We start from the raw sequence: 19,131 nt of genomic DNA on the forward strand, positions 1-19,131 counted from the left end.
TCTCCTGGCAACAGTCTGAGTTAAGCAAAAGTCCAAGGCCCACACTGGAAGAGTCTTTCCCCAAGAATTTTCAAAATGGAGCTGGGAAGATAGAGCCCCTTTCTTCAGTGTTCAACTGATGTCAACTAGAAGCCATGGGTAGTCGTGACCCTCCACCAGTGAAGAAACTGGGTCTGCAGTTAAAAGAGAGGAAAACTGAAACAGAAAGAAACAAAGGAGAAGGGGTGAAGAGAACCTTCACAAATGTGAAGACCTTGGTTCTAGTTACAGTTTCAGGAATTTAAATAAGAGTTAGAAAATGTCGATGGAAAAAATATTATTAATATCAAAAACTTACCTAAATAATCACTGGCTACACTGCAGTTGGAGATATGAGGAGGCTTACTTATTGCTTCTGTTTCACTATTGCCATGTTTGTCAATGTCTAAATATAAGGAAGAAGAAAGCACCCTAATCAACCAATGTCTAGAAATAGGAAGATAAGTGCTAAAATCTAATACCATTTAGATACAGATAAATGATCCAGACCAGGGGTCCCCAACCCCTGGGCTGTGGACTGGTGCCGGTCCGCAGCCTGTTAGGAACTGGGCCACACAGCAGGAGGGGAGCGGCGAGTGAGCGAAGCTGCATCTGTATTTACAGCTGCTCCCTATCCCTGCCCACCGCTCGCATTACCGCCTGAACCATTCTCCCCCTCCCCACCGTGGAAAAACTGTTTTCCACAAAACCGGTCCCTGGCACCAAAAAGGTCGGGGACCGCTGATCCTGGCTCAAACTAGCACAGTGACTTTACTTGGCGAGGCTAACATATGGTTAGGAAGTTTTGGCTCTGAAATCACACAAACTTTAATCAGACTTAAGTTCAAATTCAGGCTCTTAAATCGGCAATATACCAGGGGAAAGTTGCTTATCCTCTACAAGACTTAATTTCCTCATCTATAATGTGGAGATAAAAACAGTCTGGGGGGCTTCCCTGGTGGTGCAGTAGTTGAGAATCCGCCTGCCAATGCAGGGGACACGGGTTTGAGCCCTGGTCCGGGAAGATCCCACATGCCACGGAGCAACGAAGCCCGTGTGCCACGACTACTGAGCCTGCGCTCTAGAGTCCACGAGCCACAACTACTGAGCCCGTGTGCCACAACTGCTGAAGCCTGTATGCCTAAAGCCCGTGCTCCACAACGAGAGAAGCCACCGCAGTGAGAAGCCCGTGCACCGCAAGGAAGAGCAGCCCCGGCTCACCGAAACTACAGAAAGCCCATGCACAGCAACGAAGACCCGACGCAGCCAAAAAAACCCCAAAACCAAAAAAAAAAAAACAGTGTGGGGATTAAATGAGGCTATTGTGGGGAATTAAATATTGACTGAATGTGGAAATTGCTTATTGTGGTGCCCAGCACAAAGGAAACAGTGGACAAACATTAACTATCATTTCTGTGTAGGCAGATCCACGCTTTTACTAATGTAAAGCCTCTTCAATCATTATCACAACTTTAAAATGATCTAGAGTATTTTAAGAGAACTTTAAGTCATGATGATTGGTATTATTACTCTTGGAGAAGTGGTACTTCCAAGGAAACCTTGCTATACGATGCCACGATCTTTTACAGGAAAGAGATTTTCATTTTCTCAGTTTTAGATACATGACAATTCTCTTTTTCAGTTTCTTTGACGCCTGATTACTAAAAGGGCCCCCTAATCAACACTACCTCACTTATTTTCAAACAGGAGGCACTACTGACTTAAACATCTATACCCCTAAATAAGCAAATGGGCTAAAAATATCCTCCAAGATAAAAGAAGTTAGGCCAAAGCAGTTTAATCCAAAAAGCAACTGAGCAATTTTAATGTCTTTTCCGGGAATAATGATTTCTGCTTCTCCAGAATATCAATATTGCCATCTGCTGACCAATTGCCAGAAAAATCCACAGATAAAGCCAGCAGTCATAAATCTATCAAGTCTACTGAGCTTGCTAACCAAATTAGTACCTTTAGCCTCTGTAAAAAATAAAAATTACCACCATTAGATTATGTTTAACTAATCTGAATTTGGAGAGGAAGAAGGTGGATTGTTCGGATGTATAGGTCAATTTATTTGATCATGAAATTAAATTTTCACTGCATATAAAGATGAACTTTGGACATGCAGGGTCATAGTCCACGTCCTCCAGTTGAATCTGAGTGTTAGGCAGAGAGGTATTTATGTGTGGATGAGATTTATGCAACAGAAAAAACAACTGAATCCAACAGCACCCTCTGCAAATTGTTCCTTTTTTAGTCCAAAGTTTTAAAACTACATTCTTCCCTCTGCAAAGGCTCATCCAACGAAATGATTACAAAAGCAATAAGAAGGCTTTAAAGATAATTATCAAAAATAAAGTTACTTTTATCTTGAGACTCCTCCACATCAATGGTGACGGCTGGAAGTTCCTTCACTGATAAAGCCAGTGCGACTTCTAGGTCTCTCTGGTAGAGCTTATCATCTAAAGGCATTCTAAAATAGACACACAAATAATAATGAGTTTGTAAACTATCAATCTCAACTAAAATCTGAGATTTTCCTCAGTGACTAAGAGTCTCTTTCCAACCTCAAAAAGATGTTCTTCAAAAATAATCATGATCATAATTGCTCCTTAACGTTAAGCCTCCCGAAATGTTAAGTGTCATGTTGGACCCAGCAGAAAAGATTTGAAATAGGAGCATCACGTGACAATGTCCATTTCATTGTGATGTCTCTTCCTCACCACCAGCTCCGTCCAGGTGGGAAGCACCTGCCCAGCTGAGAACGGACGTGGCTCAAACATCACTTCCACTTAGAAATGTTCCTTGACCTCACCCACACCTCTTTAGACAGCTGTTATAGCTCCTTTATTAAATTGAAATTACTTTTTTTTTACATCTGTTCCACCCAATCTGGATTTTGACAAATATTTCAGCAAGTACTTACTCTGTGCGGCATTGCACTAGACAGGATATTAAAAGTGCCCTCAAAAAGTCTGCAGTTAATGAGGAGGTAGAAAAACAAGTCCCATAATAATTACCCTATATAAAAAGATTACCACGTCTCCTGTTCAAGGTGGTCAAGAGTGCTATAGTGCTTAAGAGGAAGAGAAAGCAAAGAAAGGTTTGAAAAGGTCTGAAGGTAAGAAAAGGCTATGTAAAGGAGGTAATACTGAGATGCACCTTGAAGGATTTATTTTTTAAAATAACAATTTTATTGAGATATAAGTCACACAGTATAAAATCCACCCTTTTGAAGCATACAATTCAGCAGCTTTTAGTATATTCAGAGAGCTGTGAAAGCATCACCACTATGTAATTTCAGAACACTTTCATCAGCCCAAAAAGAAACCTCATATCCACTAGCAGTCAGTCCCCGTTTCCCCATCCCTAACATCTGGCAACCACTAATCTACTTTCTGTTTCTGTGGACTTGTCTATTCCAGACATTTCGTATTACTGGAACCATATAATATGTGGCCTTTTGTGCCAGGCTTCTTTGGCTCCCTACAATGTTTTCAAGGTTCATCCATATTGCACAATATATCAGTACTTCATTTCTCTTTTTTTTAAACATCTTTATTGGAGTATAACTGCTTTACAGTGGTGTGTTAGTTTCTGCTTTATAACAAAGTGAATCAGCTATACATATACATACATCCCCATATCTCCTCCCTCTTGCGTCTCCCACCCCTCTAGGTGGTCACAAAGCACCGAGCTGACCTCCCTGTGCTATGCGGCTGCTTCCCACTAGCTATCTATTTTACATTTGGTAGTGTATATATGTCCATGTCACTCTCTCACTTCGTCCCAGCTTCCCCTTCCCCCTCCCTGTACTTCATTTCTGTTTATTGCTGAATAATATTCCACTGTATGGATACATCACATTTCACTTATCCAGTCATTGGTTGATAAACATTTGGATGACTTCCATTTTTTGGCTATTATGAATAATGCTCCTATAAATATTCACGTACAGGTTTTTGTGTGGGCATAGATTTTTATTTCTCTTGGGTATATACCTAGGCTGGGTCATATAATAACTGTTTATTTCAAGGAACTGCTACTCTGTTGTCCAATGTGGCTGCACCATTTTGTATTTGCAGCAGCAATGTGTGAGGGTTTCCATTTCTCCACATCCTCCTCAACACTTGCTATTGTCTGTCCTTATGCTTACAGCCATCCCTCTGGGCATGACATGTTATCTTATTGTGGTTTTGATTTGTATTTCCCTGATGGCTAGGGATGTTGAGCATCTTTTCATGTGCTATCAGCCATTTGTATATATTCTTTAAAGAAGTGTCTATTCAAGTCCTTTGCCCATTTCTAACTTGGGTCATTATTCTTTTTATTGTTGGACTGTAAGAGTTCACTATATATTCAGATACAAGTCCCTAATGGGTTCTATGATTTGCAAATATTTTCTCCCATCCATTGGTTGTTTTGTTAACTATATTTTAAAGGTAGTACAAGAAGCTCAAAAACAAAAAAGAAAAAAGTAAGGAGAAGGACACGGGCTAAGTCTCTCTATGTTAATTAACTTTCCTCACATTTATTGTAGCAGTAAAGCATCACACGTCCTACGTTCCATTTGTCAGTATCCCTCCTCCCCATAGTGCAAGTTTGGGGCCTCTTGGGGCTTCCTTCCCTCATTTTACCCTCTCTCTTGGTACTGACTAATGGAACTCCAGGGTGAGTCTAGAAACCACAGGTCCTGCTCACTGCTGGACAAAACTCAGTAACATAAAGAGAAAATATTTTTTATCTCTAGAAAAATACATGGTTTAACTTTTTTCTTCCAGTTTTACTGAGATATAATTGACATCCAGCACTGTATAAGTTTAAGGTGTACATTACAGTGAGTCACAGTGATCTGACTTACATGCATCATGCAATGATGACCACAAGAAGTCTAGGGAACATCCATCATCTCATATGTTACAGATACGTGGTTTTAAATCTCATAAAACTGTCCTTACAAATGTAATTTTTAACAAAGTAGTCTTGTAAAACCTGAGGACTGCAGAGACAGGTACTAGGTCTTGTAAATGCAAGTCATACCTTCTAAACTTGGTAATTATGATTGTCTTAATACTTAAATGGATATTTTCTCATACATTTGTGAACTTAAAGAAGTTCGGAAAGTCAGAAGGGGATTAATGGTACATCCCTGTTCTCCTACATGCACTAAATAAAATAAGACCCATGATGGCTGCTCAAATTCCAATTCAGACCAGGAATTTGAATTTATCTCTCTTTTAAATTAACACACCTAATGTCATATTTACTGTATGTCTTACCTCTCACCTTTTTTTAGGGGTTTTCTCTTGCAGTGGGATGTCTTTTTCCTGGAGATTCTTCAGTTTAGGTTCTGGTTTTTCTAGTTTTAACTCCCTTTGTGTAGTTCTGGATTTTTTATTTAACGGTGCGGTTGCAGGAACAAAATCATCTATTCATGTGTGAATTAAAAATAAAAGAACATATTAAATTGCTTTTCCTTAGGAAGAAATAAATAAAATTACTTTCTTGGTAGCTGAGATTCATTACCATGTGTGTTCAAGTTTTAAACATAAGCAAATTGGGGCTTCCCTGGTGGCACAGTGGTTGAGAATCCACCTGTCAATGCAGGGGACTCGGGTTCGAGCCCTGGTCCGGGAAGATCCCACATGCCGCGGAGCAACTAAGCCTTGCACCACGACTACTGAGCCTACGCTCTAGAGCCCGCATGCCGCAACTACTGAAGCCCGCATGCCTAGAGCCCGTGCTCTGCAACAAGAGAAGCCACCGCAATGAGAAGCCTGCGCACAGCAACGAAGAGTAGTCCCAGCTCGCCGCAACTAGAGAAAGCCCGGTAGCAATGAAGACCCAACACAGCCAAAAATAAATAAATAAATTAAAAAAAGAAAAAAAGCAAAGACAAGCAAATTGTTTGCTTTCCACAGCTTAAAAAATACTGTTGGTATACTGTTTGTCTTTATTCTCCCTCAAGCTTTCCAACTTTGTTTTAGTGGCCTTGATTTTTTAAAATATCAATCTATCAAAAACTAATCCCCCCAAAACCTGCAAAGGCAATTAAGCTAGTATGTGTAAGTGGCAAAGAAAAGAACAATTAATTAAAAATCTGCAAAACCATTAGAAAAAATATTAAAATTCCCTTTATAATTTTATCATATTGACAAGTGGAAGAAAATGATTTTTGGCAAAGGGATGCTCTTTTCCAGCCCATTCTGTTCTCCCAGTCTTCTGCCCTACCAATCCTCAGAAGTGAGGTAGTTCTTCTGTTGACACTCAAGCTAAGACTGCTGCTCTAGCATTCTAACTCATACATGACACATGTACGGATACCTTCATGTGCGTGTAGTCTGAATCACGCACTTTCGCATTTATTAATACCTGTCGTCTCTTTTATGCTTCCCCAGGTAGGAATATAATACTTTGTGACTCGCCCCCAACCCCCATGCCACAGTCTCCAGAATACAACGAGCAATTTATAACAATTTAGTGACAGATTGATGACAATAATTAAAAAGCTAGAAGTTATACCCTATGCTCTTTTCTCCCAAGTATTAGACACATGTAAGACTGGGCTCAAGGTGAAAAACAGATTCCTTCAAACAGAGGAATTACTAAATATCTGACCTGCAGAAAACTCCAATGGTCTAAGAAAGAAACACAAAACTTACCTTTAAGTATAATGTAATCTAACAATGTTTCTCAAACTTTTTGACCAAAGTTCTCTTAATAGCAGAGACAAGCAAATATATATTTTTATATATTTTTTATATATATTTTATATATATATATATTTTATATATATATTTTATATATATATTTTATATATATATATTTATATATATATATATTTTATATTTTATATATATATTATATATATATATATATATAATATATATAAAACACAATAGGGTAAAGCTCATGCCTGAGCTTTCTTCAATGTCTTGTTTTATTGTACAATTAATGGGGATTTCACATTATATTCTGTAACACATTTGTGTCTCAGAAAGACAGTGTGTTCTTCTTAGAGGAAGGGATAAAAGGGTACAAATCCCACAGTGAGAAACATGGACCTCACAGAGTTTAGATCTAAGAAGCCATTTTACCTTGCCCTATTTGGTTATGATCTATGCCAATAATTCTTGTCAGTATAATTATCAACATAAGTATCCTAAGTGCTTAGAATATTATTTTTCCAGGCCTACCTCATACGCAATTGGTACTAACCATATTTTAGCCATACACACACACACACACACACACACACACACACACACATCCTATAAATTGTGAGGAAATAAATTTCCAAATGTTTAAAGAAGACATAAGAAGCTCTACTTACCATCACTATCAGAGTCCTCAAACTGGGAGTAATTGACTGGCTTCTTGTGCCTGTAATGAAAACAGAAATTTTCAGTTACACAAATGTCAATTTCTCACCTCCATTCTTTAAGGTCATGAATAGTCTTGAGTAAATAAAAATATGTTTGGATTCCCTTAAGAATATATAAATTAAGGCCCTGAACCAAGATGGCAGAGCGGAAGGACGTGCTTTCACTCCCTCTTGCGACAACACCAGAATCACAACTAACTGCTGAACCATCATCGACAGGAAGACACTGGAACTCACCAAAAAAGATACCCCACATCCAAAGACAAAGGAGAAGCCACAATGAGATGGTAGGAGGGGCACAATCACCATAAAATCAAATCCCATAACTGCTGGGTGGGTGACTCACAAACTGGAGAACAATTATATCACAGAAGTCCACCCACTGGAGTGAAGGTTCTGAGCCCCACGTCAGGCTTCCCAACCTGGAGGTCTGCCAATGGGAGGAGGAATTCCCAGAGAATCAGACTTTGAAGGTTAGCGGGATTTGATTGCAGGACTTCAACAGGACTGGGGGAAACAGAGACTCCATTCTTAGAGGGCACACACAAAGCAGTGTGCGCATCAGGACCCAGGGGAAGGAGCAGTGACCCCAGGGGAGACTGAACCAGACGTACCTGCTAGTGTTGGAGGGTCTCCTGCAGAGGCAGGAGGTGGCTGTGTCTCACCCTGAGCACAAGGCAGCAGAAGTTCTGGGAAGTACTCCTTGGCGTGGGCCCTCCCAGAGTCCGCCATTAGCCCCAACAAAGAGCCTAGGTAGGCTCCAGTGTTGGGTTACCTCAGGCCAAACAACCAACAGGGAGGGAACCCAGCCCCACCCATCAGCAGACAAGAGGATTAAAGTTTTATTGAGCTCTGCCCACCAGAGCAACAGCCAGCTCTACCCACCACCAGTCCCTCCCATCAGGAAACTTGCACAAGCCTCTTAGATAGCCTCATCCACCAGACAGCAGACAGCAGAAGCAAGAAGAACTACAATCCTGCAGCCTGTGGAACAAAAACCACATTCACAGAAAGACAGACAAGATGAAAAGGCAGAGGGCTATGTACCAGATGAAGGAACAAGATAAAACCCCAGAAAACCAACTAAATGAAATGGAGATAGGCAATCTTCCAGAAAAAGAATTCAGAATAATGATAGTGAAGATGATCCAGGACCTCGGAAAAAGAATGGAGGCAGAGATGGAGAAGATGCAAGAAACGTTTAACAAAGACCTAGAAGAATTAAGGAACAAACATCTAGAAGAATTAAAGAACAAACAAACAGAGATGAACAATACAATAACTAAAATGAAAACTACACTAGAAGGAATCAATAGCAGAATAACTGAGGCAGAAGAACGGATAAGTGACCTGGAAGACAGAATGGTGGAATTTACTGCCACGGAACAGAATAAAGAAAAAAGAATGAAAAGAAATGAAGACAGCCTCAGAGACCTCTGGGACAACATTATATGCAACAACATTCGCATTATAGGGGTCCCAGAAGGAGAAGAGAGAGAGAAAGGACCTGAGAAAATATTTGAAGAGATTATAGTTGAAAACTTCCCTAAAATGGGAAAGGAAATAGCCACCCAAGTCCATGAAGCACAGAGAGTCCCATGCAGGATAAACCCAAGGAGAAACACGCTGAGACATATAGTTATCAAATTGGCAAAAATTAAAGAAAAATTATTGAAAGCAGCAAGGAGAAAATGACAAATAACATACAAGGGAACTCCCACAAGGTTAACAGCTGATTCCTCAGCAGAAACTCTACTAGCCAGAAGGGAGTGGCATGATATACTTCAAGTGATGAAAGGGAAAAACCTACAACCAAGATTACTCTACCCCGCAAGGATCTCATTCAGATTCGATGGAGAAATCAAAAGCTTTCCAGACAAGCAAAAGCTAAGAGAATTCAGCACCATCAAACCAGCTCTACAACGAGCTGGAGTAGCAATACTCATATCAGATAAAATAGACTTTAAAATAAAGAATGTTACAAGAGATAAGGAAGGACACTACATAATGATCAAGGGATCAATCCAAGAAGATTTAACAATAATAAATATATATGCACCCAACATAGGAGCACCTCAATACATAAGGCAACTGCTAACAGCTATAAAAGAGGAAATCAACAGTAACACAATAATAGTGGGGGACTTTAACACCTCACTTACACCAATGGACAGATCATCCAAAATGAAAATAAATAAGGACACAGAAGCTTTAAATGACACAACGGATCAGATAGACTTAATTGTTATTTATAGGACATTCCATCCAAAAACAGCAGATTACACTTTCTTCTCAAGTGCGCATGGAACATTCTCCAGGATAAATCACATCTTGGGTCACAAATCAAGCCTCAGTCAATTTAAGAAAACTGAAATCATATCAAGCATCTTTTCTGACCATGACGCTATGAGATTAGAAATGAATTACAGTGAAAAAAACGTAAAAAACACAAACACATGGAGGCTAAACAATATGTTACTAAATAACCGAGACCACTGAAGAAATCAAAGAGGAAAACAAAAAATACCTAGAGACAAATGACAATGAAAACACGACGATCCAAAATCTATGGGATGCAGCAAAAGCAGTTCTAAGAGGGAAGTTTACAGCTAGACAAGGCTACTTCAAGAAACAAGAAAAATCTCAAATAAACAATCTAACCTTACACCTAAAGGAACTAGAGAAAGAAGAACAAACAAAACCCAAAGTTACGAGAAGGAAAGAAATCATAAATTTCAGAGCAGAAATAAATGAAATAGAAACAAAGAAAACTATAGCAAAGATCAATAAAACTAAAAGCTGGTTCTTTGAGAAGATAAACAAAATTGATAAACCATTAGCCAGACTCATCAAGAAAAAGAGGGAGAGGACTCAAATCAATAAAATTAGAAATGAAAAAGGAGAAGTTACAACAGACACCGCAGAAATACAAAGCATCCTAAGAGACTACTACAAGCAACTCTATGCCAATAAAATGGACAACCTGGAAGAAATGGACAAATTCTTAGAAAGGTATAACCTTCCAAGACTGAACCAGCAAGAAATAGAAAATATGAAGAGACCAATCACCAGTAATGAAATTGAAACTGTAATTAAAAATCTTCCAACAAACAGAAGTCCAGGACCAGATGGCTTCACAGGTGAATTCTATCAAACATTTAGAGAAGACCTAACACCCATCCTTCTCAAACTCTTCCAAAAAATTGCAGAGGAAGGAACACTCCCAAACTCATTCTATGAGGCCACCATCAGCCTGATACCAAAACCAGACAAAGATATTACAAAAAAAGAAAATGACAGACCAATATCACTGATGAATATAGATGCAAAAATCCTTGACAAAATACTAGCAAACAGAATCCAACACATTAAAAGGATCATACACCATGATCAAGTGGGATTTATCCCAGGGATGCAAGGATTCTTCAATATACACAAATCAATCAATGTGATACACCATATTATCAAATTGAAGAATAAAAACCATACGATCATCGCAATAGATGCAGAAAAACCTTTTGACAAAATTCAACACCCATTTATGATAAAAACTCTCCAGAAAATGGGCATAGAGGGAACCTACCTCACATAATAAAGGCCATATATGATAAACCCACAGCAAACATCATTCTCAATGGTGAAAAACTGAAAGCATTTCCTCTAACATCAGGAACAAGACAAGGATGTCCACTCTCACCACTATTATTCAACATAGTTTTGGAAGTCCTAGCCACGGCAATCAGAGAAGAAAAAGAAATAAAAGGAATACAAATTGGAAAAGAAGTAAAACTGTCACTGTTTGCAGATGACAAGATACTATACATATTGGAAAAGAAGTAAAACCGTCACTGTTTGCAGATGTCATGATTATTATACATAGAGAATTTTAAAGATGCCACCAGAAAACTACTAGAGCTAATCAATGAATCTGGTAAAGTTGCAGGATACAAATTTAATGCACAGAAATCTCTTGCATTCCTATACACTAATGATGAAAAATCTGAAAGAGAAATTAAGGAAACACTCCCATTTACCATTGCAACAAAAAGAATAAAATACCTAGGAATAAACCTACCTAGGGAGACAAAAGACCTGTATGCAGAAAACTATAAGACACTGATGAAAGAAATTAAAGATGATACCAGCAGATGGAGAGATATACCATGTTCTTGGATTGGAAGAAACAATATTGTGAAAATGACTATACTACCCAAAGCAATCTACAGATTCAATGCAATCCCTATAAAATTACCAATGGCATTTTTTACAGAACTAGAACAAAATATCTTAAAATCTGTATGGAGACACAAAAGACCCTGAATAGCCAAAGCAGTCTTGAGGGAAAAAAACAGAGCTGGAGGAATCAAACTCCCTGACTTCAGACTATACTACAAAGCTACAGTAATAAAGACAATATGGAACTGGCACAAAAACAGAAACACAAATCAGTGGAACAAGATAGAAAGCCCAGAGATAAACCCATGCACCTATGATCAACTAATCTATGACAATGCATATACAATGGAGAAAAGACAGTCTCTTCAATAAGTGGTGCTGGGAAAACTGGACAGCTACATGTAAAAGAATCAAATTGGAACACTCCCTAACACCATACACAAAAATAAACTCAAAATGGATTAGAGACCTAAATGTAAGACCAGATACTATAAAACTCTTAGACATAAATCACAGCAAGATCTTGAGTAATGGAAATAAAACACCTCCTTGAGTAATGGAAATAAAAACAAAAATAAACAAATGGGACCTAATGAAACTTCAAAGCTTTTGCACAGCAAAGGAAACCATAAACAAGACGAAAAGACAACCCTCAGAATGGGAGAAAATATTTGCAAACGAATCAACGGACAAAGGATTAATCTCCAAAACATATATACAGCTCATGCAGCTCAATAATAAAAAGCAAACAACCCAATCCAGAAATGGGCAGAAGACCTAAATAGACATTTCTCCAAAGAAGACATACAGATGGCCAAGAGGCACATGAAAAGCTGCTCAATATCACTAATTATTAGAGAAATACAAATCAAAACTACAATGAGGTATCACCTCACACCAGTTAGAATGAGCATCATCAGAAAATCTACAAACAACAAATGCTGGAGAGGCTGTGGAGAAAAGGGAACCCTCCTGCACTGTTGGTGGGAATGTAAATTAATACAGCCATTATGGAGAACAGTATGTAGGTTCCTCAAAAAACTAAAAATAGAATTACCATATGATCCAGCAATCCCAATACTGGGCATATACCCAGAGTAAACCATAATTCAAAAAGACACATGCACCCCAGTGTTCACTGCAACACTATTTACAATAGCCAGGTCATGGAAGCAACCTAAATGCCCATCGACAGACAAATGGATAAAGAAGTTGTGGTACATATATACAATGGAATATTACTCAGCCATAAAAAGGAATGAAATTGGGTCATTTGTTGAGACGTGGATGGATCTAGAGACTGTCATATAGAGTGAAGTAAGTCAGAAAGAGAAAAACAAATATCGTATATTAATGCATATATGTGGGACCTAGAAAAATGGTACAGATGAACTGGTTTGCAGGGCAGAAATTGAGACACAGACGTAGAGAACAAACATATGGACACCAAGGGGGGGAAAGTGGCAGGGGATTGGGGGTGGGATGAATTGGGAGATTGGGATTCACATGTATACATTGCTGTGTATAAAATGCATAACTAATAAGACCCTGTTGTATAAAAAAATAAATAAAATAAAATTCAAAAATTAAAAAAAGATGTAGGGAAATGAGCAGTAAAAAAAAAAAGAATATATAAATTAAAAACATGATTTACATTTTACAGCAAGGATTTAGCATTAGCTGAAAAAGGTATAACTATACTGGATATACCTGATAAGGAAGAAAGTTAATTTAGATAACACATAAAGTAAGAACAATCAATATAATTAACACTCAAAGTTTATACAGTGTTTAATTGCTGTTGGGCATTTAGAAGTTCCTATTGTATGTATTCTTTTGTTTTATACATGCATTCTGTCTTCCCTATTAGATTATAAACTTCTTGACACTGAAAGCCATTTTCTTTTATCTCCCACAATATTAAATAATGTTCATTATGCAATGGACATTTAAAACATGGTGAGTGTCTTTGTACTTGACACCTGAAAACGAACTACTTTAGAGGGCAATATACACTATATTACACTACTTTAGAGGGCAGTAGAAGAAAGTGATATTCAAAGTGAATAAAATAATTTCCTTCCTCCTTCCCCTGCACTAAATGAAACTCTAGTTTTCATTTTTATCTTCTGCCAAGTACCCAAGTGTGAATAACCCAGTTTGTCAGTCAGTTGTTCTTTCAAGTGAAAATGGTGTTCTATGAAAAAGAGGCTCACAACTCAAACAACCTCACAAGGTGTTTTTCTTAAGACAACCATCATAGATGTGAGTGCTTTATGCGTCCTTCTCATCATCGCCTCACACAGGATATTAAAGCCAAGCATATTCTTGTTAAAAATAGAGTTGCCAGGGCTTCCCTGGTGGCGCAGTGGTTGGGAGTCTGCCTGCTAGTGCAGGGGACGTGGGTTCGAGCCCTGGTCTGGGAGGATCCCGCATGCCGCGGAGCGACTAGGCCCGTGAGCCACGACTACTGAGCCTGCGCGTCTGGAGCCTGTGCTCCGCAACAAGAGGCCGCGATAGTGAGAGGCCCGTGCACCGCGATGAAGAGTGGCCCCCGCTTGCCACAACTAGAGAAAGCCCTCGCACAGAAACGAAGACGCAACACAGCAAAAAAAAAAAAAAGTCTTTATAAAAAAAAAAAAAAAATAGAGTTGCCATATGATCCAGCAATCCCACTCCTGGGCATATACCTGGAGAAAACTCTAATTCGAAAAGATACATGCACCCCAATGTCCATAGCAGCACTATTTACAATAGCCAAGGCATGGAAGCAACCTAAATGTCCACCGACAGATGAATGTATGAAGAAGTGTGGTATACATATACAATGGAATATTACTCAGCCATCAACAAGAATGAAATAATGACATTTGCAGCAACATGGCTGGACCTAGAGATTATGATACTAAGTGAAGTAAGTCAGAAAAAGAAAGACAAAAACCATATGATATCACTTATATGTGGAATCTAAAATATGATACAAATGAACTTATTTAAAAAAGAGAAACAGACTCAGACATAGAAAACAAACATGGTTACCAAAGGGGAAAGGGGATGGGGAGGGATAAATTAGGAGTTTGGGATTAGCAGGTGCAAACTACTATAAATAAAATAGATAAGGACCTACTGTATAGCACAGGGAGCTATATTCAACATCCTGTAATAGACCAGAATGGAAGAGAATATGAAAAAGTATATATATATATGTATGTATATATAAAACTGAATCACTTTGCTGTACACCAGAAACACATTATAAATAATTATACTTCAATAGAATTTTTTAATTAAAATTAAAGTAGGGCTTTCCTCCTTCTCACTCTCTCTCACATTGCCATGTTCATTTTCCGTCTCCTAACTTCATCCCTTGACTAGACTGCAACCTCCAGCACCTAGTAAATATATGTATCTAGTAAATATATACCACCAGCACAAAAGTAAATATATTCAAAACTCTACTAAATGAACGGCTGACCCTAGGCCTCCATGCTGCTCAACTGAGATTAACTGGAGGAATAGTTTCAAACAGTACATTTAATGGAAAACACAGAGGATCTGGCGCCAGCTGGCTTAGGTTTGCGTGTTATCCTGTAACTTACTAGCTGTGTGACTCAGCTAAACTGGCTTTCGTGCCCAGAATTTTAAATTGATAAAATAGGGAGACCCAAACTTTCTATCTCAAAGAAGTATAGGGACGAACAAATGAAATAACACGTAAGCAGGAGCTTGGTGAAATGCAAAGCGCTGTAACCAGGCCTTATTTGAACGGGGTGGGTAAAAAAAACGGCAGTAACTGTCAAAGGAGCCAAGAGAAGGAAACAGCTTGGATGCTAGGACCTTTCCGAGGAGCGGCAGCTCTCACTGGAGTCTAGAGCGTTTAGCTGTAGGTCCCACCATCGCTACCCTGGTCCTCGGGCCCTTTCCTCCATCCCATACAGGTGACGCGGCCTACAGCGTCCTCCTGCCTTTCCTCCCCATCCGCGCCGGATGCCATAAACTACTCACCTCGCAGGCCGCACCATGGTCCCCTCCAAGGCTGGAAACCTGCAGCTCGCAGGCTCCTGTCGGCAGCGGCGGCGGCCGTTCCAATTCCCGCGCAAAACCAGACTTGAAGCTCTCCGTCCCGCCGCCAGTCCTCCAATCCTCTCCCGCCATCCCCGCGGGCGCGCAAGCGCTCTGAGAAGCGCGCGTTAGTTCCCGCCCCCTCCAAGCACCGCCCTTCCGCATCCGGTCTGCCAGAGCCGAGCTGGTGCTTCGCCGCTGCACTTTCGTCACGACGGTGACCGCTGCGCCGTCTCTGAAATGGACAATAACAGTAGAAATACACCTTTTTACACTTTTTAAATGATTCAACTAGGTATTATGGAACAAGGGGACACTTAGACCGAGGAATTTTCCACGGGGTGCCGGGAAAGGGGAAAAGATGCGGACGAATCTGCCGGAGCTGATCTTCCGGCTGTAAAAACAAGGCGGCGGTCAGCTGACGGTTCCTGCACCGGGGCTGGTTGACAGCGCCGGGTGTGCTGACAGCAGGAGACTCGGAACGAGGGGAGGTGAGCCCGCGACCGGAGGGAGGAAGCCCCCTCAGACCGAAACCCTCTAACTGGGGGCTGATCCCTTCACTCGGCCGTGGCTTCTCGGCTCTTTGTCTGCCCTCCCTTCCCTGACTCATTTAAGCCTCAGAACCTCCACTCGACTGGGGCTGCATGAGTTCGGTTCAGCTCTCCTCCTCGCATCCCATAATTGTACGGAAACCTTGCTTGATTTCAGCCCTGCTGTTAATAACAGATCGCGGAGAGAGAGCTAAAGTATCAATTTGTTGAAACACAATACGGCTAAAGGTTGAACCAACTGAAACCAGAGCTAATGGTTTTTGTTTGCCGAAAATTATGACTCGAGACAAGATGAGACCATGAGCCCCTATTTCCGTAATTTTCGGTTCCCTGCAAAATGTTTTTTTTACTGCCTTTGCCTGCATCATGTGTGCTCATTTAGCAGCCTTTGATTTTTTTAACTGATAGAGCTTCCTGTTATTCTTTATTATTTTTACCAGCTTCCATTTATTGGTCATCTTATGTTTGTCGGATGCTTCGTATTTATTATTTGATTAAGCCTAATGACAGTCCTACAAGTTAAAAGGTTTCCTGGGGCCTATCTCAGCTGAGATGTGGCCAAGGAAAGAAGAGCAGTAAGCGTGTGCTGGGCAAAGGAAAAACATTCGGAAAGGTTGGGAGTGGAACGAGAGGTTTGGTATTGAAAGAAGTTTAGTATGGCTGGAAAATAAAGTTTGTGGATTTGTGTGTTGGAGAGGACGGGGTCCAGGTGCTGAAATAAGAGTTTGGAGGTATAAGCAGGGGCGTGGTAAGCTCCGTTAACGAGTTTGTATTGTATCCTGAGTCGTACAAGGAATGTCATAGAAGGATTTTAAGCAGATGAGCAACATGGTCAGATATGCACTTTAAAACGATTGCTGTGACTTCAGTGTAGAGAATAGTGTGAGAACTGATTTGACGGGGAAATGCCTGGGGACAGGAGTCCAGTTAGGAGGCTAATAAATAAATCTTCAGTTGCTGTGTTCTTTTTGACTAGATTTTCTTCTTTATGAATAGTGTCCACTTTGCCTTGTGGGCTGTCCTGTACTTTCCACTTTCTCTGTATCTTTTTCCTTCATGGAAATCTTTCCAGCACCATCTCCCTTCTCTCCACCCCCAATCAGATCTCATGCCCACCACCTCTAAGCTCTTCAAGATAAATTGTGGGTCCCTGATCTGTTTCTTTGACTTTGTATTCACCAACTGTTTCATGAACTGTATCCACCCACCATGCGTCTGTTCCTAAGAATCCTCTCTGTTCTTCTCTCCATGATCCTTACCTATTCCTGAGAACTCTGCCTAGGAATGCTAAGTATTTTGTGGGCATAATTTTTTTCTTAAATGAAGTTTAGAAGAACCTTTTCCTTAAAAAAAGAAGCACTTTGTTTTCATCACGAAGATGAAAATGCAGGGATAAACGTAGGGAAATAGAATAATCAGCTCAGAGTCACACAAATGAAACCTCTGAGTGGGGGAACATCTTAGAAGTGGAACAACAATAATGAAACATCATGTTTTTTTTTTAAATGGACTTATAACCCGCTGAGTTTTGTTGTTGTTGTTAGTTCTATAGAAATCCTGCCAAAGAAGATGAAGAACAACAGAGAGAGGGAATTTGTGTATGAATTCAAAGTGGGAAGTCAGTGCTTAGAACTGCGGGTGCCTCTCAAATTTCCTGTTCAAGAGAATGCGAGTCATTTACATGGCCGTCTGATGCTGCTGCACAATTTACCATGCTTTATAGAAAAAGGTGAGGATTGATTTCTTTTAAAATATCCCTTCGTTATTTTCCTATAGTCTCTGTCATTAGAAGTTTTATATTAGAAACCATAAACCTAAGAAGCATTGGAAACAACCACAAAATGTGAAGCTTTCAAGAATAAAAAGGTTCCCCAGACCTTTGTTTTATGGAGTATTTTTTTCTGTATCCCTTGTAATTGTTTATTAGGCATTTTAGTATAAAAATTAAAATTAAATATGAAAAATTCCAGGGTCTGGATTAGAACTCTTAACCTCTTAATGTAGTTGGATGGATTCATAAGGCATGTCAGCCATCACTAGCTATGTGCTAAATGCGTTGCCCTTTTAATGATCCGGTCCTCAATTCCTGAGATGTCATGGGAGAGAAGGGGTACCTGTCTTTCAATAATCTTTGCTCACCTAAATTAATTCCATAAAGTCATTAGTAAAGTCTGTATTAAACCATGTTAAGAGGTCTGTGTTCTGTCTACAGATGAGGGACAATGTTTTAATTGAGAATATGTTGGATCATAGAAGGTCGAAGTTACAAGGGAACTTCGAAACTTTCCAGCACAATCTCATTGTACAAATAAGGAAACTGATACCTAGAAAGGTTAAATTATTTGCCCAGCGCAGTGATTCTCAAACATTGTTCCCTGATCAGCAGCTACAACACCACTTGGGACCTTGTTGGAAATGTGGATTGTTGGGCAGGCTCCACCCAACTCCCTTTGAATCAGGAACTCTGGGAGCGCATGCAGCAGTCTATTCCAGTAAGCTCTTCAGGGAACTCTGGTGCATCTTAACGACTGAGAACCTCTGGTCCAAAGTTATATAATGACAGAGCCAAGACCAGAACCCAGGTATCCTGGTTTCTATGCCAGTGCTCTTCAATCAGTCTTTTTTTTTTTCAAAGCAGCATAAAGCAACAAATATGTAGTATCTTGTCCTTACCGTTACTGTCGTTCAGGGATGCAGGTGCAACCTAGCTGGGTGCCTCTGACTCAGGGTTTCTCATGGGGTTGCAGCCAAACCATTGGTCAGGGCTACAGTCTCATCTGAAGGCTCTACTGACAGAGGATTGTTTCCAAGATCCCTTGTGAGGTTGTTGTCAAGCCTTGTCATGTGGGCCTCTTCATAGGGTCACCTCAGGACCTGCAGCTGGCCTCCACCAGGGCCAGCAACCTAAGAGAGTGAGGGAGCAAGTGCCCAAGATGAAAG

General features: G+C 39.9%; 2 protein-coding genes across 3 annotated transcripts in view; one reads left to right on the forward strand and one right to left on the reverse strand.

The window, feature by feature from the left end:
• The window catches only part of LOC309812277 (RAD51-associated protein 1-like), a gene marked incomplete at its 3' end in the record, with an annotated part of 39,586 nt that extends 23,853 nt beyond the window's left edge, over positions 1–15,733 (reverse strand). The window contains 5 exon segments of the mRNA XM_082635950.1: positions 338–424; positions 2,382–2,491; positions 5,305–5,446; positions 7,352–7,401; positions 15,584–15,733. Coding sequence (XP_082492076.1) covers positions 338–424; positions 2,382–2,491; positions 5,305–5,446; positions 7,352–7,401; positions 15,584–15,600 — 406 coding nt within the window. The 5' untranslated portion in view covers positions 15,601–15,733.
• Positions 15,734–15,824: 91 nt separating this feature from the next.
• Positions 15,825–19,131, forward strand: part of FERRY3 (FERRY endosomal RAB5 effector complex subunit 3) — a 38,043-nt gene continuing 34,736 nt past the window's right edge. Inside the window, exons 1-2 of one of the 2 annotated variants that reach the window (XM_082634675.1) lie at positions 15,825–16,131; positions 17,736–17,920. In XM_082634675.1, coding sequence (XP_082490801.1) covers positions 17,761–17,920 — 160 coding nt within the window. In that variant the 5' untranslated portion in view covers positions 15,825–16,131; positions 17,736–17,760. The remainder of the gene's footprint in view (positions 16,132–17,735; positions 17,921–19,131) is intronic. The other variant, XM_082634674.1, reaches the window with a different exon arrangement.

The sequence above is a fragment of the Mesoplodon mirus genome (assembly GCF_964341445.2).
Source record: "Mesoplodon mirus genome assembly, chromosome: 11".
Lineage (NCBI taxonomy): Eukaryota > Metazoa > Chordata > Mammalia > Artiodactyla > Ziphiidae > Mesoplodon > Mesoplodon mirus.